The sequence below is a fragment of the Poecilia reticulata genome, chromosome 16, assembly GCF_904066995.2.
Source record: "Poecilia reticulata chromosome 16, P_reticulata-male-v2, whole genome shotgun sequence".
Lineage (NCBI taxonomy): Eukaryota > Metazoa > Chordata > Actinopteri > Cyprinodontiformes > Poeciliidae > Poecilia > Poecilia reticulata.
In genome coordinates, this window is record NC_088845.1 from 25,474,730 (window position 1) to 25,500,243 (window position 25,514).

General features: G+C 39.9%; 2 protein-coding genes and 1 long non-coding RNA gene across 3 annotated transcripts; all 3 read right to left on the bottom strand.

The window, feature by feature from the left end:
- Positions 1 to 1,073: 1,073 nt before the first annotated feature.
- Positions 1,074 to 2,863, bottom strand: LOC108167017 (uncharacterized). Its single transcript, XR_014083935.1, has 3 exons — positions 2,320 to 2,863; positions 1,922 to 2,237; positions 1,074 to 1,816 (listed from the first exon to the last, which is right to left on the bottom strand). It is a non-coding gene; the product is annotated as an uncharacterized LOC108167017 (long non-coding RNA).
- Positions 2,864 to 5,155: 2,292 nt separating this feature from the next.
- LOC103478698 (uncharacterized) lies at positions 5,156 to 7,598 on the bottom strand. The gene is made up of 3 exons (XM_017309401.2): positions 6,995 to 7,598; positions 6,594 to 6,909; positions 5,156 to 6,134 (listed from the first exon to the last, which is right to left on the bottom strand). The coding sequence occupies exons 1-3, from the start codon at positions 7,276 to 7,278 to the stop codon at positions 5,901 to 5,903; spliced, it is 834 nt and encodes a 277-aa protein (XP_017164890.2). The 5' UTR covers positions 7,279 to 7,598; the 3' UTR covers positions 5,156 to 5,900.
- Positions 7,599 to 10,613: 3,015 nt separating this feature from the next.
- gapdhs (glyceraldehyde-3-phosphate dehydrogenase, spermatogenic) lies at positions 10,614 to 23,553 on the bottom strand. The gene is made up of 11 exons (XM_008432056.2): positions 23,464 to 23,553; positions 16,459 to 16,518; positions 16,057 to 16,153; positions 13,474 to 13,580; positions 12,977 to 13,067; positions 12,763 to 12,881; positions 12,596 to 12,677; positions 11,685 to 11,836; positions 11,432 to 11,594; positions 11,256 to 11,353; positions 10,614 to 11,116 (listed from the first exon to the last, which is right to left on the bottom strand). The coding sequence occupies exons 2-11, from the start codon at positions 16,485 to 16,487 to the stop codon at positions 11,047 to 11,049; spliced, it is 1,008 nt and encodes a 335-aa protein (XP_008430278.1). The 5' UTR covers positions 16,488 to 16,518; positions 23,464 to 23,553; the 3' UTR covers positions 10,614 to 11,046.
- Between the last annotated feature and the right edge of the window lie 1,961 nt (positions 23,554 to 25,514).

The following is a 25,514-nucleotide window of genomic DNA, read 5'->3' on the forward strand; positions in this document are numbered from 1 at the left end:
CTACTTGATCTATCTGAATCCAAATTCAGCTGAAATTGAGTCTTAGTTTATTTTTATAGTGTGTTCTGCAGGTTAAGTGTCACATATGTTTGGCAGAATTGTCTTATTTAAATAAATCCATCTCCTCAGTACTGAGGCATTACAGGGCCAGGCATGAGAATGAAGTCCCAGATACACCTAAGCTCAAGGATACAGCCATTCTACAAATTACTCACTTCCTTTTTATAAATTATTTCATATAAATATATTGTTTACTTAATTTTTTCTACAGCAGGAGAAGTTCTGTCAAAAAAGCGTGACAGACTAAATTTCTAAATGTTGGAAAAATGTATTTGTTTAAATGAAAATTTGTGACAAAAAAAACAAAAAAAAACAGTCCACAAGCATCCTCATTCCAAACACGTTCACTTAAATTTTCACTTTATGGCACATGTCCAGATTATTTATTGACTGTATCTAAGAATATCAAATATATTTTAAATTTAACTGAAGTTATGACACAATACAATATATAATACACAAAAAAATACAAAAACTTAAATCTTATTGTATAGACTAGGTCAAAGGTTCCCAAACTGTGGGGCACGGCCCCTACGGGGGGATGCCGTGCCATTGCAGGGGGGGCGCGGGAAGCCGTCTGGGTGAAAAAACCCCCAAAAAAACATGAACGCTGTATCCGCTGGGTTTTTAGGTAACGCATTGTGCCAACAGTTGGCATGAAACATTTACTAGCAACACTTTTCAAGCTTTGTTTGTGAGGAATAGATAAAAACACTTGATGTGTGTGTTCCTGTGTCCATCCCAGATTCCAGCACTGACCTTACAGCTACACACCGAGTTCCTGAGAAACTGTTTGACTGAATCACATTCAGACTAAGTTTGGACCCCATGGAGCCCCAGTGTGAATCCACTCTTATGCAATCGTCTAAATATCTAAACTCCCCAGACCAGGCAATGTTTGTGTGAATTGTAGCCTCAGTTTCATGGTGCATAGACGTAGTATTCTGCATATTTTGGTTTTATCAAGTGTTACTATTTTCTTCCTATCTGACATCAACAAGCCATCAAATCAATTCAGAGTCAATACAAATAAACTAATTTAATTTAAAAAAAATTCTACTTGATAAAACACAATCAAATAAAATGCAAGTTTAAAATGGTGATTCTTCTAAATCCTACGACACAAATCCATGCAGAAGAAATAGAGTGGTCCTAATCAAATCCAAAACATATAGTACATTTAGATTCTCCATATTTAGTGATTTGATATTCAGACTCTCAGCACTGGTATCATTATTTGGGAATAATAACACCAACAGAGTCCATTCAACTAGCCAAAAATATTCATAGGAAGGATATAATGATTATTACCATTCCCATATATTCTCACCAGATATTGCGGACAAGAAGTCCTTTGCAAAAACTGAGTTTCGACATATTGAGCAGATATATAGTCATATCCAACAAACTAGAACATGTGTTCATATTATCTGTCATTATTATGACACTTACGAAGCTAGCAACTAGAAATATATTCAGACCTTTTGAATATGACTGCTTACATCTCTATGTGCACAGAGTATATGAAGGCAGAGAGAGAGAGCTAGTTTTGGTCTTTCTGTAGTTTTACATAATTGCAGATGAAGTTTCTTCTTTCTGAGCAGTCCCCACTGGTCCAGTTTGCTGTGTTGTACTTCGACAGCATGCCACAGTGTTGCCACTGGCTCGGACAGTCCGGCAGCATCTCCTGGTGGTCCAACATCTCTCCGTCGGACCACCACCACTCCCCTCCCAGGAAACGCAATCCTGTCCAAACCTGGTAGATGTGAGCCAAGATTTCAACAGCAATATCAAAATAAATCCTCTACATATTTATGGTCTGGTTATTGCACAAAACAGTAAGTGACAAAATCAACCAAACCTCTTCACTGGTGACCTTGTAGATCCGGTCTCTGATGTAGCTGAAATCAGTAGGCCTTGTAATGCTCAGGAGGTCATACTTATAGGAAGCTGATGACATTTCCCGGCAGCGATCCAAGGCTTCCTCCCACGTCCTGTTCTCAGTCAACAGCACCAGATTGTCGTCATAGCAGGCAAAAGGAAGGATTTCAGAGCAAACATTGCCTAACCACTTTTTTCTTGCGCTATTATAAGAGCCACAGCTGTAGTCGGTTTTTGGTTGAGTGGCCCAATAACTGCTCCCTGAAACATCCTCTCCCGTCAAACCTTCATTGGTTCTGAAAAAAATACCAAAAAACAAAATGATGTGAAATGTATTTATGTTATAAACATGGGGATTGCACCAAAAAGGAAACTCACTTCACATTGATCCACCTCCAGGCTGACTGTTGCTCAGGGTCCTCATGCAAACCAATCCACATTTCAGTGAGTTCTCGATTCTGCATCCACGTAGTCAGCAGGTTCGGGTCTACTATGTCCCAAGTAATCATGTCTATGTGGTTCGTCTGGCAGAACTGTCTTGCATCGGTCCATGTCAGCTCCTTAGAAATAAAGTAAATGGTTTGTAGGAGCCTGGTTTCCATCTGAACCGCAGCATTAAAAAGGAGCAGCAGCAGCAACTCAGGACGGCCGTTCTTCCCCATTTCCTGTCCTGTTGTCGCATCAAGTCCGATGTGTCAGAGACAAAAATGTCAATTTATGTCAGTGTAGAGGTCAGCGTCACTTAGACACGCCTCAGTGAGTCCAGCTGACCAGTAAAAACATTTTCCTACCTGATGTGGGAGAAATTTAACTAACACTGGGATCATAGTTTAATGCTCTCCACCAAACATGACATTCTGAACATAGTCATTTAAAATTTGCTTAATTAATCTTATCCAGTTTCAAGAAGAACAATTTAACAAAAGGTAATTTCTGGACAAATATTTCAGTTTGACGTTTTATTTAGCCCTCTGCCTTTATGCCTTTATGTCTTTATTCTTCGTCATTCTCTGTAGCGCCACACATTTTCAGCAAATTGTTTCGGTTCGTATTCAAATCTGTTTCAGTCACTCAGGAGCAGAAACTATGATATCGACAAGAGCTGATTTGTGAGAAACACTAATGAAGGGATTATACATAATCAGTCCTATTAATAATTTAGCTTTTTATATGTGAAAATAATGTCAAATAAATAAATAAAACAGATCCAAATGCAGTCATGCATGTTTCAGTAGCTGTTCATTTCATTGCTTTGGTGATTTATTCAAATTGTCCTCATTTACAAAGCATGGCTGGTAGGAAAATCTGCCTCCAGGTAAATGATCCAATTTGACATGCTAATTATCTTAGCCTTATTTGAAATAATAAAAACAGGTAGAATATATATATATATATATATATATATATATATATATATATATATATATATATATATATATATATATATATATATATATATATATATATATATATATATATATATAAATAATACACACATGTTTGTATTTTTATCCATATTAGAACTTTGCATTGACTTCCATTCTTTGTAACAACTGCATTTGTGCTTAACCTGACTTTTTCCCTCAGCCCAAACATTACTAGTCTTTGCCTGACTCTAACCTTCACCAAACCCTAATTTACACCATATCTCTAAACCCTTAACCTTTGACCCTAAGCAAGGAGACTGTATCAGGGCCAGGCTTTGGTTGGCCATAAGGCCCATCGGTCATTAGTAAAAATGCCAGAAATTAACCTAAATATGATAGTTAGAGAAGTACCTACACGCACACACGCACGCACACACACACACGCACACACACACGCACGCACACACACACGCACACACACATGCAAGTTACAGTTGAGACTGTGGTTACTTCTGATCACAACCACAATATTGTTTAGATGAAACCATCACTGATGCACTAGTCAGTCGGTCAATTTTCTTTGACAGGCCCTGATTACAGCAGATCAAATGCTGGAAAACGATTTTGAAAAAAAATCTGTTTCTCAATCTGTAAAGACACAAAAATGCTCTTTGATTTGCTTATATGGGACCAGTTAAAATCACAGAGAAGCTCCCAGAACTATCACAGGCGAAAAAGCAGTAATTGTAGCTATGATGAAATGCGGTCCATGATATTCTGTCATGCTGTGCAACAACAGCATGACAGAAACACTTAAAAAATCTAACTAAATACAAAAATCCAAATCCCAGCCGTATGCCATGTTCCGTCCTATAGTGGAAGTCATTTTTGCGTAATGTTTAATTCAAATTTTCTGCAGTCAAAATAGTCTGTGGGCTTGTGCGGGGGAGATCGGGTTACATGTAAAACACTTCATTTGAATCTTTGAAAGACATGCTGATGAGAAAATGGGAAAGTAATTCTCATTTGCTTGTGAAAATGTTAAATTAATGTGTTTTAAACAGACAGAACAAAAATCGATCAAAAGGTCAAAGTTGGTCTGAATCCTCAAAATCAATCCAAAATAAATGTTACTAGACATAAATGTGTGTGTAGTTAAAATTTGTCAAAGGCAGATTATTTAAAGAGCTTCTTCTCACTGCTAGGATTGTTTATTGTTTCAAAATTTCTAAAATCCTCCTGGTCTGAATAATACAGCCTTAAAAATGTATATACACCCCCATTAATATTTGGTTGTGTGTCCCTTACAACGTAGATCATTGTCAACCATATGCCTACTGTAACAATAAAGAAAGTTGTAGCAGAAATTTGACCTGAATTAGTGCAGTTTGTTTTAATAAATGGATTTGCAGAGATGGATCTGACTTTTATGACTTATGGGCTTATGCTACTGGAGAAATGCACATTTGAAATGTTTTACTCTGGGATATTTTCTCCAGATAATTATTTGCTTCTCAGTGTGGCTATAATGTCTTTGCAGTGGCTTTGTAAGCTCTGATTAGGTTAGCACACTGAGTTTTAGTTCTCTGGAGGTACACCTGTGAATCTATTTCAAGGCAATGTCACCACTATTAATGCCTCATAAATGTTGAGAAATTGACCTAGAAATTGTAGACTTAGATGTCCAAAACTATCATATTCAAAATACGTCCTAATTATTCTGTTTCTGGGTTTCATCTTTCTGTCTCCCAGTTCAAATTTGCCTGTTTGGTCTGATTTTGATGTCTGATTGTTCTCAAGATACACAAGGACACATTGTTGGTTCTCTTCTTTAATTCAGTCAAAATTACAGCTGTTATATATCTAATTATCACACTAATGTTATATGAATACAGTGCATACAAAGAAAAAAAAAGTAAACTGAAGATTCAAAACACACAGGCTTTAGTCTAATGCTAAACATTCATTCATACAATTTCATTTCAGTTTAATTGAACTCAAATAAACTCAGTTGATTTCAGTCCAGTTCTATTCGAATCATTTCCCTTCAGGTCATTTTACTTTAGATTAATAAAAAAAACATTAGCTTGCATTAATTCAGTTCAGTTCAGATGAACTCAACGGGTTTCAATTAAGTTCACTTTGAGTCAGTATAGTCAAACTAAATTAAGCTTAACTGAGTTGTATTTAAAAAAGTTGAAATCTGCACGCAATAGAAACAGCCAGGCTCACTCGAGAAAGACCAAGTCACCTAACATGCACATATCGGAGTGTCCTTTGAGAATGCATACTGGAAGAACATGCAAAGTTATTGCTGCAGAAAATCTTAACCACTGCGCCCCAGTGCGGCCCTATGAAAGAAACCCACGGGTCAGATTTAATGACATAAGTCAAGCTTGCTCCCAATGAGTGTTCATCCAAAGGATGTTTCTCAGCCCTGAAATCAGCCGTAATTCATGCAGGTGATATGACCTCCCTGATCTCCCTGCGTGAGTTTTAAAAAATTGCATTTTTGACATTTCTGAACTTTTCTAATAAATAAGATTCGTCTATCAGAACAAAAGCCTGCGTATGCAGAAAGCAAGCATGGACTTATCCAGATTTAGAATCCTGCTTTTCCTCCTGACTTACAATTTCTTCATAAGAGCAGATGAAGTTTCTTCTTTCTGAGCAGTCCCTGCTGGTCCAGCTAGTTGTGTTATATTTGGAGAAGATGCCACAGTGTTGCCACTGGCTCGGACAGTCCGGCAGCATCTCCTGGTGGTCCAACGTCTCTCTGTCCGACCACCACCACTCCCCTCCCAGGAAACGCAATCCTGTCCAAACCTGGTAGACACAACGCAAGACTCGAAGAGTATTAAAATGAACACACATACACTGCAAAAACACAAAATCTTACCAAGTATTTTTAGTCTAGTTTCTAGTGCAAATATCTTAATATACTTGAAAGAACTGACTTACATTTTCCATCAAGAAGTAGTAGCTTGTTTTAAGGCGACCATTTTGTAGTATTGAAAAAATGTACTAGTTTTACTGGCAGATTATTTCACTTACAATATAGGAAAAATGTCTTGTTGGTGAAATAAGCTGCTGGTGGAACCAGTTCGTTTTTTCATCAATATTAAATTGACTTTAAACAGGCCCCTATATCTTACTGAAAAGTTCCTTTTAAGTTAGTTTTGTATTATTTTAAGTGTACTAAGATATTTGACCTTGGATCTAGACCAGCATAGCTACTCGTATTCAGGTAGAAAATGTTGTGGTTTTGCGTGAGAAGCTTCAGACCTCGTTGGTGGTGGCTCCGTAGATCCGGTCGCTGACGTAGCCGTAGTCAGACGCGTTGGTAACGCTCAGGAGGTCGTATTTGAAGGACCCATTTGTCATTTCCCTGCAGTGATCCAGAGCTTCCTCCCATGTCTTGTTCTCAGTCACTACAACCAGGTTGTCAGCATAGCAGATGAAGGACATCTCTAACAAGCAGAGGGCGTTTTCCCATTTTTTGGTGATGCTGTTGTAGGAGCCACAGCTGGCACCGACTGCCTGTCCCAAGAGCCAGTCCCTTCTGCCAGAGACGTCATCACCAGTCAAGCCTTCACCAGTTCTGATGAAAAACACACAAATGGCGCGAGAGTTACCTTCAGCATTTCACCACAGTAGACATTTTATGTCATTGAATGGAAACTCACTTAACATCGATCCACCTCCAGACCAATGACTCCTCAGGATCCTGGTGTAAACCAATCCAGACTTTAGTGAAGCCTTTTTCCAGCAGCCACGTCGTCAGCAGGTTTGGGTCCACTGTGTCCCAGGTGACCATGTCTATGTAGTACTTCTGGCAGTACCGTCTTGCTTTGTCCCATGTCATCTTCTGAGAAGGAAAGTAAATGGTCTTTTGAACCTCAGCTTCTATCCAGGCCACAATATTAAAGAGGAGAAGCACGAGCGCAGAGCAGCAGCCTTTCCTCCCCATCTTTACTCCTGTTGTCACATCAAGACAGATGTGTCGGTGCTGGAGAGAAGCCTTGGGTCATTTTATACCAGCCTACAGGTCAGTGTCACTCAGACACACCTCAGTGCATCCAGCAGACCAGTGACATCGCTTCCTCACCTGCTTTTGGAGGGAAATCACGACCCAACATTTACATGGCACGAGTTTTGGGTTTCGGAGGACAGCGTAGATTAAAGTTTGACCCTTCTTCAGATTTCACCAGTGCATTTCTAAATGAATAAATAAACACACCAGTGAACAGCAAACTAAAGTGTTTATGGTCTGTGTTGGCCCCTTTGATAGGTTTGGTTGTTCCACCATGCTGGTGGAACATAACCAGGAATAAAACAGACTTGGTTCACATTTTAAAATAAATAAATAAAAAAATGTCTTTCAATCCAGTTGTAATGTGGTTTTACAAGATTGTTAGAACAGACGTTATTGCATTTTATTCAAATTGTCCTAATTGAAAATTGTTTGTGTGAGATGATGTACAAATATGCTATTAAAAGCTTCACATCTCTGTAGCTTTATTAGTTTGTCACAAACCTCTCAAGATGTATTTTTTATTATTATTATTTCATAAGATTGAGCAACACAAATTAGTGCAAATCTGTAAGGTGGATGGAGAAGAAAACATGGCAACTTTTTGAAGCAGCCAAAGATGTAGTTTTTTGGGGTTAATTATGCCATTATAACAAATGAATGTGGTCTGAACCGTACAATTGCCGCTGATGTTCCTGTGGGAAGGTGAACATTTCCCCCAGCCTCAAGTCTTTTTTAACTTAGGATTGAGTACACTATAAAGGAAACTTCACAAGGCAACTGGTTGCACTCCTTTTTATTCAGAGGTCTGAATAGAAATTCAATAGAAATTTCATTGTTTCTTTTGTGAGCCTATCAGATGAAATCCCAATAAAACCAGAGATTTGTGAAATGTGTGGTGTAATGTGTCAAAATGTATAAGAAAACGTTCAGGCAGTACTGAAGCCTTCGTACTGTAAATGAACAGCATGTCATGAACAACGTCTGAGTAACTAACTCAACCATAATGTCATCTAGATGACAGAAAACAACTCACAGACAGATTAGAATGATTTTATCTTTGAATTAGCTAAAACAATCAAGTATCTACAACCTGATGACAGACTCTGGTCCTTCTGATCACAAAGATGATTAGCAGCGCTGGAATGAAAATGATCAGAGGTTTTTACTTCGATACAATAAATGTATTTTCCAATGCAGCAGGTGGACACTTTATATCTATCATATTTCAACTTGTGCATTAGAGGCACGTCAGAGAGGTTATAGCTTGTAAACAGCAAATTCTATAACAGACAAAGAGAAGTTGAGTCAATCAAATCTTTGTTAAAAGGTTGTCTTCCTCCATATTTGATTCAAATGTACTGAATTCGACGTAGTCTTGGAGATTTGGCAGCGATCAGGCTACATGTAAAACACAGGATTTGAATTTTTCAGAAGACGCGCAGATGATCGAGTGCCTCATTTGCTTTTATTGTAATCAGGAAGTTTAGATTGCACGGAAATGTTGCAGAAAATTCGAGTATAAGTGAACTGTTTGCCAAACAAATGTTGCAATAATTAATTTAAACAATTTGTTCTTTTAAATTTCATGTGGTGTGTGTTTAGTGGCATTTGTCGTTTTGGACATCTCTGTCAAAGGTAAAAAGCCACATTTTTACCAGAGAGGACTTTTTATTGTAAGCAGGGAAAATACACCTAAGCAAAGTCTTTGTAAAAAAAAGAAAAATGCTAGTACCTTCTCATTAGCACAAATAGGACCAGTAGTTTATGTATATTGATAATTACCCTTTAAGCTTGTGTGATCTGCACAGAAACATAAAAACCAGGCGCCTATTTCTGATGCTTCCAGCTTAGTCATCCACTGCGGTTTGATGGTAATACCTTCTTCATCCAGCAGGTGTCGCACTGTTCTGTTGGTCACAAACAGCACGCTCAAGATGAGGTGGAGATCAGGATGATGGAGAAGACTATTCCTCTTCCTCACCAGGAAGTGTAGTCACAACAAAGAAAAAAAAATCAACCAAAGCAAATATCCTTTGTTTTTGTAGTCTTACAATATAAACATTTTTCTAAGTATAAATTGAGAAATTGTTTTTTTGTTGTATTTTTTTTGTTAGGTTTTTTTTTTTTTTTGGATTTTGAGATATTTGATGAGAGTTACAGCATGACCCTAAATAGATATCAGCCATCACAGTTGGAGAAACTTTTATTGGATCAGTGGGTTTAAACACAGAAGGATTTTGGCTCCACCTGTTGGTTTTTCTCCAGTATTGCAATATGAAGCTATTGATCAGAGTGGTGAGGTTCAGAATGTAGACCAAGCATAGGTGTACCTTATTTAGGTACAACTAGCAAGTACAGGGTTAGACCAGCTGTTTTCTTCAGAAGTGCTTTGATACTTTGTGGTATGGAGGATCTGAGATCCATGTTATGATCTATAATCCTACCGAAAGTAGCCAGCAGAAGATGGGTTAGTGTTAACAAGAATGGACAGCAGTACCTAATGAGGAGGGTGTTCAGACTATGTGGAGAAATTAAGTATGATAATTACCTTATAAAACATATTCAGCTGTTTGAGTTTCAGAGGCTATACTTTTGGTTTTTAATCCCTTTTGGTGTGTAATTACTATTAAAAAAAAACGCAAGCCACACGTTGCAATCAAACTTTTGCAAAGGTTTTCAGTTTAATACTTTTTAAAACTGAACACTTTTGAGTGCTTTTTACTTCTACCTGATGTTATATGTCCACAGTATTTTAAGAATGAGCTCTTCTTTCCTAGCCGATTGGCTGGCCAGAAAATGAAAGCCTGAAGGAATAACTTAACACTTACCATATCGATGCTTCTTTATCCTGTTTATTTCATCCAGGACTGGTTTCTCTTCTTGTTTTATGTGTGAACTAAGCAGTCATTAAAGTCCAGTTCATCCACCGTCACTGGATTTCAAATGGTACCAGTCAATCCAGTTACTGTGATTTGTGGTTCTTAAGTATTAATATTTTGAAGCAATATTCTTGAGCCTTTTTGTTTTCCGTTTTGCTTTCACATCATCTTTAAGCTTTCCTGGATTTGTTTGGTGCATTTAGACATTCAGCCACAGAATTTGCTATAAACTCGGCATCTTTTAGCCCTTTCAGTCATTTACACAAACTAAACACAAATTTAAAATATGACAGATTATCTTCCTCACCTAAATTCTCAGAAAGTTCACATGACATCAAACTACTCATTTAATCCATTTTAAAGAAATGAAGCTGGACCATGAAAGAGGAGTTGAGGTTTTTTTCAAACTTTATTTTTTTCATCTCTTGAATCATAATTAGAGTAACAGTAGGTCTGCTGCTCAGATTCCTCCTTCCACTGGTGACGAAGCTTTTAAAATCACACTAACAGTGAGATGGATACAGTAGTTACCATAGTACTCAGTCATAATTACACATCTAAATCAGCCGTGGGAGCTGGAGAGGGGGAACACGGACACAAATACTTTCACCGAATTGTCGCCTTGTCAATAAAGGAAAACACAGATGAACTCAAAACACTCAAACACACAGTTGCTGCTGCCTACTTATACTGTAGTAGAGCTAAAGGGGTTGAAGATGCTATGATTTGGCTATGGGCGGGGTTTTTGTGTAAAAGAGAATGGAGGGATTCATGATGGTTAGCGGTGGTCCCTTTGCTCACTTCCTCTCAGGACAGGAAGTGTCTACTCCTTGGAGTGCATGTACAGCAGCAGGTCGGCAACACGGTTGCTGTAGCCGTACTCATTGTCATACCTGGAAGGAAAAGCAAAGGTAAGCAAAAGATTACTTTCATTTTATTTCAGTGCATCTCATTAGATTAGGAAAGATTCTTGTCTATAGCTTTAGTATATGTTACTTTAGTATATGTTAACATATGTTATATGTTACTCACCAGGAAATGAGTTTGACAAAGTTGTCGTTAAGGGAGATGCCGGCACCAGCATCGAAGATGGAGGAGTGGGTGTCTCCAACGAAGTCAGAGGACACAACCTGGCAAACACCAACGTTATAGATTACAATCAGATCTCAGTTTGATATAAATAAAGAGCTGCAGGTTCAGGGAAATACCTGGTCTTCAGTGTAGCCCAGCACTCCCTTCATGGGTCCGTGTGCGGCCTTCTTGACCGCCTCCTTGATCTCGGCATAGGATGCGGACTTGGACAGACGGCAGGTCAGGTCCACGACGGACACGTCCGCCACTGGCACCCTGAAAGCCATTCCTGTCAGCTTGCTGAGAGAGAGAGGGAGAGAAAGAGATTAGACCATTTTGCTTCGCTGCTTTATGCTTTCTGACAGAATTAGCAGCAGAGCGGTCGCGTACCCGTTGAGGTCAGGAATGACTTTGCCCACAGCCTTGGCAGCGCCGGTGGAAGCTGGAATGATGTTCTGGTGGGCGCCGCGGCCGTCACGCCAGGCCTTGGCGCTGGGGCCGTCCACTGTCTTCTGGGTGGCTGTGTATGCGTGGACTGTGGTCTGCAGAAGGCAGAGTTACACTGGGTGAAGGACTGACGCCTTTAAGACTTCCAAAAATAAACGAATGCGGCAAAATATCCGGATAAGACACAGATTTAGGGTAAATTATCACCAGGCCTGTTTAGTCTGCTTCAATCAAACTCTAGTCTGTCTGGTTTGTTTGAGGAGGCGTGTCTTCCCAAACACACCTTATACAGACACACCTTGTTTGTTTGTTTATTGATCCACACTAAAGTTCGACTGGTCTGATCAATCAAATATTGATGCGGACCAAAAAAGTGAACTCTGGGTCTCTCACAAACCCAGGTAAGAGACCACACGCATTTGGTTGCAGTGAACACTGGGGCGGTTCCAATACATATGCAAAAACCAAGCAGACAGGAGACCACTCCCAAAGCAAGGAGTGGACTATGGTAAAGGGTAAATACCACCAAAACACACGACTAACGCTAGCAGAAATATGTGGCTCATAGTCTTTGATCAAAGACAAAAAAGAAATCCTACAATAGCTAAAACTGGTTGCCATTCAATTTTTGCTCCCATTTTGCAAAAAAAGAAATTGTGTTCTGCGTATTCTACTGAGGTTTTCATGCCGTTTTCTTCAGTGGTTCTTAGTGCAGCGCCACCACAGGTTAAGTAGGAGAACAGGTGTTTCAACCAGTTTGGATCATTTGACACAGTGCAATGTGAAAACTAACGCACCGGCTGAACTTTGGTCCCCAAACAAACAGAGTTCACCAACTACCAGGTGTTTCTTACCATGAGAGCCTCCTCGATGCCAAAGTTATCGTGGATGACTTTGGCCAGGGGAGCCAGGCAGTTGGTGGTGCAGGAGGCATTACTATGCAGAAACAGATAAAAACTCATTACTCAGAAAGGCTTGTAAAATACTGCAAGTTAGAAATGATATTCAAAGGGAGCATTACCTGACGATGGTCATGGAGGACGGGTCGTATTTGTCCTCGTTAACTCCCATGACAAACATGGGGGCATCAGGTGAGGGGGCGGACACGACCACACGCTGTGCACCGCCCTGGATGTGAGCCTGAGTTCAAAACATTATGAAAACACAAGTTAGAAACCGGGTCATCGCTTCATGTCGTGCGTAATCCGCTGAGCGTTTCTTTTGTGTGTACGTACGTTGGCCTTCTCCAGGCTGAGGAAGACTCCAGTGGACTCCACCACGTATTTGGCGCCAGAGCTACCCCAGGGGATCTCAGCAGGTTTCATACTGGAGAAAACAAAGGAGACAGCGACAAATGAATCTGTGTTGGCTCTATCCGTGTGAGAAAAGTAGATCCTGTCCACTGTAATTTAGTGTTCAGGTCCTTGGTATGTAAATTGACAGGAAGCTTTATGTGTCGTGAAGCTGGAATGTCTCCTCTGTAACCGTCCTGTCGGTTTTCCCCATCGCCAGAGCTGAGACTCTGAAACACAATGAGCTAAACCAACAGCTGCCGCAGACAGTGAAGCAGAAAGCCTCGTTCCAAAGCCAGGAATTCACTCATACACATAAAAAAAAACACAAAAATTCACACAAAATCATAATCGCACTATGCTGAGTCCAACATCACATCAGCCTCCTGGAATCTGCAGATGTCAGGCAGTCTGAAGGATAATCAAGCGTCTTCACTTACCACTGGAAAACAGAGATGGCTTTGCCATCAACGTAGAGCTTGCCACCATCATGGGAGACCTCGCCATGGTAACGGCCGTGGGTGGAGTCGTACTTGAACATGTAGACCTGTGAAAACGGAGGGCAAGAAATAATGAGTCAAGGTGAAAAGCTTCACAAGCTGTAGTTTTTGGATTTAGCTTTAAAACATTTAGATCTTTCTATGTAAAACTAATATTAACCCACAATAATAGTTGGTGTAGAAAAATATGCATGTGTGACTTTCAGCCATTTCAAAGAAGATTCTGAACAAGTATCTGGATTGTTGCCATTTTATTACAATATGTGACATTTAGCAATATTGGGTCAAGAACTAAATGTTTTCAACAGCGTTAACAACAATAATAATAATAAAAGTAAAGTTTTACATATACCTTTTAAATATTTTTTTGAGAAACAAAACAGATCATCTAAACACAGTTGAGTTATTCTCACTAAAACAAAGCTAAATGAAGTGGTTTGGTATACTTGAACACTCCAAGAGGTGAATTAATGTCAGTTTAAATTATTGTCCTCTTAGTTGTTGTCTTTTCTATTTTGTTATTGTAAAATATTAAAATAAATCCATATAATTTGCATTAAAACAGTTTAGCAAATTAATTTTCGAAACATTGGATTGGTTCGCAAAGGGCAAATGCCACTTACAAGATGGAAGATCTACTGTTTTTAATGGCAAAAACTAATCTGCAACTTATAAACATGGGTGGAAATTAATTGTTTTAATGTTTTATCAACCACTCAAACATTTCACCAGCCATCATTTCACTGCTTTTCTTTTTTGTTACAACTCCCACCAGTACAATCAAATTACATAAATCATATGATTTATTCTTTTCTGTAAGAAAAACGATTTATTCACAAGAAGCTTAGCATCCACATGTACTTATACAGACCCCACTTAACACTGGGGTACTGCAATAAGTTATATTTAAACAATTACAAACATCAAACTTTAACCACTACAGTAACAAATCACAAAGTCTTTTCTTTAGTTTCTGGATTCTACATCACTAATCATCATTGGATTCAGACTCAGGATCTGACAGTGTTTTTCCTTCCTGTTGTGCATGAAATCAGCCTGTCTTGGTCTCGTGCTGCCCTGGTGTCACAGCTGGATGGCATGTGTGAGATCAAAACCCTCAATCTGGGGTAGTTACTGAAAGTCTAGACCTCCAGTCGCTTTAACAAGCTTCATCACATTAAATCGCCTCTCAATCCTTTCATTAAGAAACCGACATTTAACTTTCAGTTCTTCCCTCGACTCCTCTTGGGAAACGTTTTTGTTCTCTGCCACCAGCTTAATTATCAAAATGCAACATCGCATTGCTGAAGTTACTGCTCAGATTGTATGTTTTAAGTCTAGCTGAATAGAATAAGTCTTGCAATCATTTCCTATGTTCAGCATTTCCACATTTTGGCCACAACTTCCCCAGATGGCAATTAATGAAGATGTGTCTCTAATCATTTTTTAATTATATTAACTTCTATTTTTTTCACTACTTTAACGCAAAATTATTATTACTTTTACACACATGCCAAGACATGTTCATTGTTCATTCCACAAGCCATCATCATTCCTGTGTCATTAGTGTTTTTCTGACTGCGAGCCAGGCGCAACTCATATGCACACACACACACACACACACACACACACACACACACACACCCTACATTAAACATACCTTCTTCATAGATATGTCTCAAAATAAAATGTAAGATTTTTCACACCAGATCCGATTTTAATCTTTTTTTTGCCCATTTTCTTTTCTAATAAAGAAAATATTTTCAAAATTAGGTTCTTATTTCTACCATTCCTTCTGTGAGTTGTATGAGTATTAAGGCCAGGCTTAACATTCCTCATAAAATTATGACTTTCTTTTGCATTATTTCAACTGTACTACCATAACATTCATTCTTACAACTAAAAATATCAGTCTTGCCCCAATATGACCTGCATTGAAAGTCCAAATAAATATAAACAGAAGCTGTAAAACACGTTTGTCAAACAAGATGGCAGCCTTGGGCATGGTGATTTTGAACTACAGAAGCCCAAAGGGTTTATTGGTGAAAAAAAAAAAAAAAAATCTTGATTTCCAAAAAATTTAATCTTCAAAATCCAAAAAATTGATTAATGATTAAAATCGCACATCCCTAATTCTTTATGAACATTTGGACTCCTTCTTATCGGGCTGGCAGCAGCTAATCTGACCTCTGACCTCAATCTGTCCCTGGGTCACGTCTCTCTCCTCATCCTCAGACGATGAATCCCCTGAATGGCTAATTCTCCCTCCTTCTCCGGTTCTGAAGCTACTCCAGCAGTAGAAGCTTGTAGAGTAAACATATCAGTTAGTTTGACATATTTCTCTGTTTTTCTGGGCGCTTTTCATCCTTTGTTCTCACCATTCTGACTTTTGTCAGAATTCAACCAGCGGCCGGAGCCAATTGCCAGCCCTGGTTCTAACTCTGATTCCTCCACATCTCTGATTTTACGTACAGTAAAAGTGTGATAACATGCTGCAACCCAACAAGCTCAAAGCTCTCTCACCATGTACTGCAGGTCGATGAAGGGGTCGTTGATGGCCACGACTCTGATGCCCTTCTGCAGGCATGCCCTCAGGACCAGGCGGCCAATGCGACCGAAGCTGCAGACATGGATAGACAGATGTTTAACACTTTTAAATCTTTATCAACATTACATAATAGTTTTCATGAGACACATATACATCATACTTTGTGAGAACCTCAGAAATTAGGCTAAAAGGTAAACTGAACTGCGCATTTAAATACTTTCCCTGATGTTGGGGACCAAAGTGAATAAACTGCATAGCGTCAGTAGGTGATATTTCATGGATAACTTTGAGAAGTGACCATCACCACCCACTTGACCTTTTCATTTTTCTGACAGTCATTTCTGATCCTGTGTATAAAACATGAGGTTCAAACTCACCCATTGATTCCAACACAGAGGTCTGACATGGTTGCTGTTGCTTAGTGGGTGTGGAGTTACCTGCACAACAAAACAAACACCGGTCAGAATCAACACACGCCCAATGATTGACGTAAACTGACCTCTAATGGAAAATGTCAACATTTTAACAGCATTTGGAGTTTAAACATCAGATATCAGGGGTGACAAAAGACAAACAAGATGATTTGTGAGGGTTTTAACAATGGGGATTATTTTAAAACGAGTTTAGCTAATCAGGTCGGACTGGTAAATCGTGCTGCTACCAACCCATAAACTCTGTTTTCTACACAACAGACTCAAGTAATATTATGAAAATAAAAAGGAAATGCTGAAAAAAAATTATAGATTGTGTGTAGATAAAGGTGGATTCTGAGCCGCATGGTCGATTTGTGAAAATGTTGAGAATTTTATTTGTTTATATGCAATCGGTATTTTTCTGTGATCAGGTAGGCGGAAACTCCACAGATTCAAGCTAGAGAGAATCAATAGCAACAAGGAGTTATCATATCTCTAAAATCATCTCCAGTCAAACAGAGGAATGTTCATTAGAAATGAGCCATGCAGAAATCTTCCCTTGTCATTTCTGATGAAAATATAGCGCCTGAAGCTGCTCTGTGCTACGAGTGACCTGCGGACTGGTCGGCAGCAGCTAAAATCTCCTCACAACCAGGTTCTGCGACTCTGGTTGACGTCAATAAATTAGGTAAAAATACAGGCCATTATAATCTGCATTTCCTCAGCCTGCTCTGCTGAGGCGTGGAGGAGCTGCTGCACCATGCAGGGACATGTTTAGAAAACAAAAGGAATCCGAAGGCCGGGAGAAAGCGGCTGGTTTGCAGCGCAGCAGAGAGACGGTGTCCGCCAGCCCAGCAGAGGGGAACGTCTGGCTGTGACAACTATTCGACCTCCTTTTCTCTCTGCCTTTCCTCAGCGTTTCATACGGTTCGCTCATCTGCAGGATCAACCACCGTCATGTCCCTTTTGTTTCAACTCTAAGCAGGACCGCATCTGCTTAAAACATGGAGATTGTTACGTAATCTGACAAGTATTCATGGTATTCCTTAATATTTCTGCCTTTGAGTTAAATACAGATGGTTGTATTTTAGTAAATGACAAAACTTTGAGGAAATCATGTGAGCGCTGGTGACCCATTTAGGGCTAAACACATAAAATGCTGCAGTGCAGCGACAGCTGAAAATGAAATGCACTAATAAGTCAGCCAGTTTGCCTTTATCTGCAGACCAAATGATTAAAAATCTTTGTTCTTTCCCCCCCCTCTTTTTATTAATTGCATCAAAGAAGCCATCATTTCTGATACATGTCGAGTTTAGTAAAGATCAGATTCAACTATCAAAGAAACTGAGTTATAGTCCACAGAATAAAACCCAAGTCATTTAAAATAATAATGAGACATTGTAGAAAACTGGAAACCGGCTTAAAAATGCCTGATTAGTGCGTCTGTAACAGAAAACCATATTAATATAAACAATATGTGTATAAAATACTTCAGCTTGGTGTGCGTGGAACAGGTAGGGTGGCACTGGCTTGTCATTTTCAGCTACTCTAATCTCCTAATCTGTTGTGTGTTGGGGCATTGAGGACAAGATGTCAATCCGCTGAAATGCATTGTGGGAGTACTTTAAATAGACTGCAGGGGTAACCAGATTACAATTCATGAATTTTACCTCACAGAACAGCACACACAATGATGCGGATGGTATCTGGAGCATCTCGTGGCTGGGATGACACAGTTACTGTACTTTTCCACACCTGGAGTCAACTATTGAACTGCTATTAACTATCACGTTCTGTCTGATTAATCCAAAAGGCTCATTATGATCTTGTTCCTGTGCTTTATTCTGCTTTTTCTTCAAGACAGAGCAGCCATTTTATGTTCTGCAGCCAGTATCCGTAACACAAGGTCACTAAAGGAGAGTCAAACAGGACAGTGTGTGTACAACATGACAGATCTGTTTCCACTTCGTGTTTTCACAAAATTCAAGGGTAGCTTTCCCTCCTCCCGTAATCTGCTTCCTCTCCTCCTGCATGAATACTAACGTCTCACTTTTCTCTGCACAGAAGCAGTTGCCCTGGGCTCCCAGAACAAAATGGCCACCCTGCTGACAACCGATCCAATAGTGTTTGGTCCGTCTGCATCTTCAAGCAGGTGGAAGTTTCTGCTGAGCAAGAAGTTGAATCTCAAACATGTGGCTCCAGATGTGGAGAATTTCGTAATTTCACCACTTTCCCCGATGAGGCGACACGCCGGGGCACGTCAAGCATGTAAACCTGCATCACTTGACGAAACAATCCCGTTCGTGTCCTTCAGTGGTGCCCCGAGGCCGTTTGAGGGATTGGCAAATGGAAAGGCAAAGGAGGATGGAAGTTGCAATAGTTTGTAAGTGGTTTGGAAAAAAAAAAAAAAGGATTTCTCAACTAAGAGACGATAATTACAAAAAGTAGAAGCATAAATGCAAATCTCTTAGGGTGATAAGGGAGTTCTGTTTTGCAGAAAAGTTTCTCATATCATGCTTGCATGCAGCCAATTAATGGTGTCATTTTCAGGCTACTAATCTATTGACTAATTATTTTTGACATCTAAAGTCAGCTTAAAAACCTCAAATAAAACCTAAATGCAAAGCAGATCTGCAAGTGGTGTAAACTTTACGTTTTTTTTTTCTATTAAAGATGCAATTATCACTTTTTTCTGGCCTGATGGTTTAACTTCATAAGAGTTTACTAAACTCAGCTAGTTGGGGGCATGTCTCATTGCATAAATGGGATTATCTGGTAATTAAACTTAACCTACATTGAGTAAGCTTGATATAAATGCATCCCAGGTTTGATGTAGCAAGCAGATATAAAAGGTTATTCACTTTAACTTCACCCTGACATTGTGCCTCTTTTGAACAGACGGCACAGTTAGCCGCAGTCTGGCGTTCGGACTGCACGCACTCTGAAACGCCACCGCTCACAGAGGCACCATTGTGCGGTGGAGAGTAGCGAGGTAACACACTGGTGGCTGCAGCTTCCAGTCTGCTGGCACTCATTAATATGTTAGAAGACGACGCAATTAAAAAACAAGACACAATGGCGAAACTCTGCAAGATATAGCCTGTTATTTTTTGTTCTGGAGTTTCCTCAATAAGGACAGAAAAGTGAAGAAAAACCTTCAGTTTCGATCTGACAATGAAAGCGGGTCAGGAAAATAAGACAAAGCTTCAGGGTATCATTTTCTCCACATAAAAGTAGGCGCGATTAAATGCTTAAGGTATGGAAAAAAGGATGTGGATCAGACTGAATTATGGGAAATGTAGTACAGCAAACTCAAACAACTTTATACAGCATTTTACTAATCTTCCCTCTCCTCTGCATAAGTCTGTCCCAGATAACCCCCGATATTCTGATCTATTTCCCCTCTTCTTCCTGACCCACGACTACTCCAACATGACCTCTCTCACGACCCCAAATCCAAACACAGTCATTAAAATTCAGTGAGCCCCTATAGCTTAAATATGACCCCTCACCCGCCGCCGAGTCCGATTCTCTTGTTTTTGCACAGCTTCCCCTCCCCCAGGCTTCGGCCCCTTTTCAGCTCGCCAACAGCAGGAGGGATGAATCGCAGGGACCACTGGGGTGAGGGATGACTCAACCAGTGACCAAAAAAGGTTAAATTCACCAGACTGCATCAGGTGGTCCAGATTTTCAAAATCGCATGCACGAGAGGATCAGAGACGAGCATGATGCAGCATTTTCACTGCACTCATTCGTCCCATTTCCTGCAAACCCCCACCTATTCCCTAGTTCACCAAGTTGTCTCTTTCCTTAGCTTTCCCTGAGTTTATGCACTGGTCGGAGATTTCACAAGGGTGAGTGAATGCTAGCAAGTTCAGCGAGTGCATCCTCACTTTCCCGCACCAGAGCGCCTCCCCCCCCCCCAGCCTTCCTCCTTCGTCCGCCGTTGGCTATTCAAACCTTCCCCCAGCTTCCTATTCCTCTGTCACACCCTCTTTCTCCTCAGTGTTTTTCCACTGCAGTGGGTCGATTGGACAGAGACATTGCAGAATAGCCAATTAGGTAATGTCTTTCCTCCCGACCCGCCTCTTTCGCAGTTTTGGAGTCAGACTTTTCTTTTTCTGTCCAACAAAAATAATTTTCCTTTAACTTACAGTTTCTCTCACTTCCTCTTCAGCACCATGTCTGCTTGTTTTTTATTCTCACCTTAGAGATGTCTCACTGCGGCTTTGAACGAGTCACTCAAATGTTCACCATCATCACATCACTTGTCTAAAATATGCAAACACAGTCTACAAGGATGTTTACAAGGATGCGTCTGGCTTTTAACTGACCCCACATGGGCTGCGTTTACTGCTGTAGCGAACTGTTGCTACAAATATTGGTTAAATTGACCTGGCACAATACAGAAGTGGATATTGCACCATAATAATGTAAAAAGAAGAAAGTTAAGGCTTTCTTCATGCCAATGATGAAAGCCTTACTTTCTTGTAGCATTTTGTTTAATTTAAAAAATGCTACAACATCCAGAAAAATTCAGGAAGAGGTATACGTGACAAGCAAGCAAAGGAAATGAAAGAACATGCTCAAAAATGTGATGTTTCTCACTTTTTTTTTTTTTACTTTACTTCCTAATTTGGAATATTCCACTGAGAGGATTTTATTGATCTATGGCGCCATGTGTTAACCTTCTTTCCTGTGGGATGGCTCATTTCCTAAAAGTGGTGACAGTTAAGCAAAGAATGCTGAGTCATTCTGAGTCTTTCTTCCTCTCGCACAAAGCCGAGTCATTGACTGGTTCGTAGGTGCTGCTGCATGATCAAACAGGACACTCATACTAACCAAGCCACCATTCAGGGGGGGAAAGTTAGTTACTCTAGAACTAGCTCAGAGGGAATGAATGAGTCGAGCATGTAAATGACCAGTAGTAGGAGGTGTATCTGAGAGCCACGCTCTGAAACTTATAAAGATGTAAGCTAAAGCTAAAGCTAGGCACTTTCTTGATGAGGAACTGGCAAAAACAGTCTTTTCTGTAAGCATGAGAGAAACCTAATCGCCATCTTTCATCCGGTTGACCAGCAGAGAGCAGCAACTTCAGGGCCATCATCATTGCTTTACCCTATGCTTTTTGCAGCAAGCCTTTAGCCAACAGGAGTAGATGTGAGAAAAACACATGCACTTATAAGAGCCTGCTATACCTTGATACCAGTAACCTGCCATGTCTAGCAGGAACTATTCACTTTCTTCAGTGCTATGGTAGCTTAGGTTAGCCAAGACTTCTCTCATTGGCTAACAGGCTAATTAGTGGTAGTTAAAAGATATTTGCAAGCTTGTAGCCTTTTCTTAAGTATAAGAAGAGTGAGCTAACACAAATTGTTATAATATGTATGAGCATCATTAGCATGAGGAGCCAAATTAGCTAACATGACTTGTCATTACTCAAAATGACAAAATAGTGATAAAACATATTTACATCAATAACTTAATATTCAAAAACAAGAGAATAGAAAATATTTACTTAAAGAAAGCATAAGACTGTTTATTTTCTACTACTACAGACTTGAGGCCATTACACGCCAGCTAGGTCATAGCTAATGCTAAGATGCTGCTTACTGCCTGCAACCTTCACTTCAGTATGGTGTTAGGTAAGCTGCGGCTGTCCGTCTCTGTGACTACAATGTGAAAAATACAAAGTTGCTGAGCTTAAAAACAAACTGTCGATTAGCATCAGTGAAGCAGCCCTGGGCCTGCTGTGCCCTTCATCATCTCGAGCCATGACCTTCATCCATGCTGACATGGCTGCATCTTCCTGTAAGCTACCAAAACCACACGACAGAAAATTATCCACGGTGTCATTTTTCGCAACGTCCCTTCTCTTATCAGTTTTAATGCAGTAAAAAATGCCTAAATGCTTTCAGATAAAAACAAGGCCTCGTCAACAAGCCTCATCAACAGGTCCGTCAAGTGTCGTGTCAAACTGCGGCAGAATCACGCGACGCTGCGCCACTTTTTCTCTGCCCCACGGCTGCATCACAAGAATACAATAATGCGAGTTCTAACCTGCTTCCCCCCCCTACATCAAGCCATTCCTATTCACGATCTTTCTCGTCACTCTGACCCCTAAATCCCGTGATTACGGAAACCCATTCATCCCTCGAGTGTGTAACGTCGTCAGACTTCATGGTGAAGAGTTCAGCAGGCACGTAGCTTCATTTATTCATCTCAGTATTATTGTCATCACCCTGCTTGATGCCTACGTGAAACAATATGACCAAGAAAGCTCTCTGCGGGATTCGCAATCATGATTTTTCTTTATAAACTCCGCGTTTTAGTATTTTTGCTAAATTAAGGGAGAAATCCATCTTGGGTTTCGCGCAGAGGATTACATAACATGGAGTCCAGCCTACTTCCGCAGATGCAGCGCTGCGAGCTTACAAAGTCACGTTGCTCTCACAGAGTAATCTTCCACTTTTCAACACATTTGTCGAAAATTGTGATAACTCCGTTTTCCACTAAGCACAATTTCCACCGTGGCGCATTTTGAGCGCAAGTGTTTACAAGATGCAGCGAACCAATGTTTTTATAAAGAATAAGGACAGTCCATCTTCCAGATTAAGAAGCCATTGCGCATCCCCTCCCATTCTCCCGTCTGTCTTCCTAACGGCGCCGTTTAAAAGCAAACTGCGAAGAAAACTGGTCAGAAAAATAACTTGAGTTATATAGCGCTCCTTCAAATCCCAATATAGTCCTTTCTGCACCACAATACCCGAGTTAACATAGGAAGTGGATGCGAACACATCATGGCCACAAGCTTCCGCAAGTGACGTAGAACCTCTCTGGCGATAGAAGTTTATTGATATTTGATGGGTTTCCGATAAGAGCGTGGATATAAACACATTATAATCGATTGAAATTTAGTTTAGAAGCATGAATTATACATAGATGTTAAACCGCGGAGCTCAGACTTACCTCGCTGCTGATGCTGCTCGAGTCAGTGTGCGCAGCTCGCTGTTGAGGCTTCACGTTTTATACTGCCTGGGTCACCATAGCGACGTGACGTCACGTCATCCGCTGCTGACAAGATCCATTCTGGACGAGGGACTCCTCACGGTCTCTCTGCAGCTGCTATGGCGACCAAACTGATGGATACCAGTGGTCTGGTTGATCTCATGTTCGCAGAACCTTATCATCTAATAAAGAAAGCTGTTTTTTTGACGACGGATTATTAAATGAATAGCCGGCGATCAAAGCAGACAGAGACAGGTACCGACGGCAGGATGCCAGAGACTGAATGGTAGAGAATGATGTAATCTTTTCTCACATTCTCGCAATAATTAGTTAATGTGACCGAATACTGCTCACATAAAACCTGGAAACCATAAGTGTCTGCAGACGGACTCAGAAAAGGGAGCTGCAGCAGGTGGGAATAAAAAAATCTATTAAGATGGTAGTTAGCAGTTTAGTCCCTCTGCATTGCATCACACTGTTCAGGATTAAACCGCACGGTGAATTTAACCCAGACACTATTTTGCCTATAGTTTCCTAAAGGACTGAATGAATCCCCTATGGGGATTGTCACAAATACAAACCTTATTTGCGGAAGCGGCACTGATGTAAGAAGAAATTTGGATGTTTAATTTTTCCCTTTTATGCAATATTATTACTATTGCATTTGATTACTGATTTTCACTTATATTCCACTATGATAACTATTTGAAGAATCTGAATTAATAAGTTACAACATTTAATTTCCCTTTGGGATCAATAAAGCATCTTTAAATTCAGTCTGAATAACTAAATTCACTCTTCGCGTTGAGGAAATCAAAGTTTGATTTTCTTCCTCCTTTACGCCCAGCGTCACAACACGTCAGACTGAGAGAACGCGTACGTGAGGCAGGATGCGTACTGTGGCGGAAAATGGGAAATCCCTGCAGAGCAACTCACTGCACACCCGCTTTCATCATTTTAATGGGGAGGAGTCCAACATTTTATAGCACGGCTCGCCTTCTCCTGTTGTACAAAGGAGACATATCCGTTCAACTTAACAAGATGCCTAGCAAAAAAATAAATAAATCACAAATGTTACCAGTAGAGAGATACTTTTTTTTTCTTCTAAGTTTGGGGTTTGACTCAGACTTCTCTGTTTTATTACTGCCACCTACTGGCAGCCAGCATAAATATTTTTTTTTTAACAATGACTCAAACCCACGTGGCTGGCATTTAGGAGGCAATGCATGCCACATGATACAGATAGTATGAGACAAGTTTAAAAATGTTAATAATGTCAGTTTAAAAGTAAGACATTTAAATGTTGGGAGAAATGATGAATCATCTGCCAAATTCCGTACAGTGGTGGATTTTGAAAAAATATCTGAGGGGTTGCAAGAGAGGAGCAAGGATTTTTCAGAGAGGGCAGCATATGCCTGGATTACGTATTTGTCATAATTTTAGCAGTTTAGAGACATGCTGTTGTATTACATTCTGTTTGGTGTGACAAATGCAGCAAATATTTCACTGGCAATCAGGAAAAATTCAGAAAAAAAACCTCAATCAAAATGTCTAATTTAGCCTAAATTATTCTGATTTATATTTAAGCCATCCATAATTCAGTAATATTTCCATACTCTGTGGACCAATTCAACTGGATACTTTTGATGACATTTCCATCTCAACACTTAATGGATATATTCTTACACACAGGGACAATACAAATATTAAAATAGACTTCAAACAAGGACAAGTTTGTAAATAAAAACATTACAAAAATTATGAGGGCACACAAAACACTTTTTTTCCACATGTATTTTGTCCAACAGCTAATGTGATTTAACTCGGTTGTATTCCAAACATGAAAAATCAGACAGGACTTAAATTCCTTACATCAGTAGCGGTTTCTGACATGGACAACATGGGCAACCGCCCAGGGTGCCATCCTGTTAAGAAATACCAAATACATCATCACACACACATTTCAGCATCTCCTGCAAGGCTACATGGGTACAGATGGAATGGTGTACGTG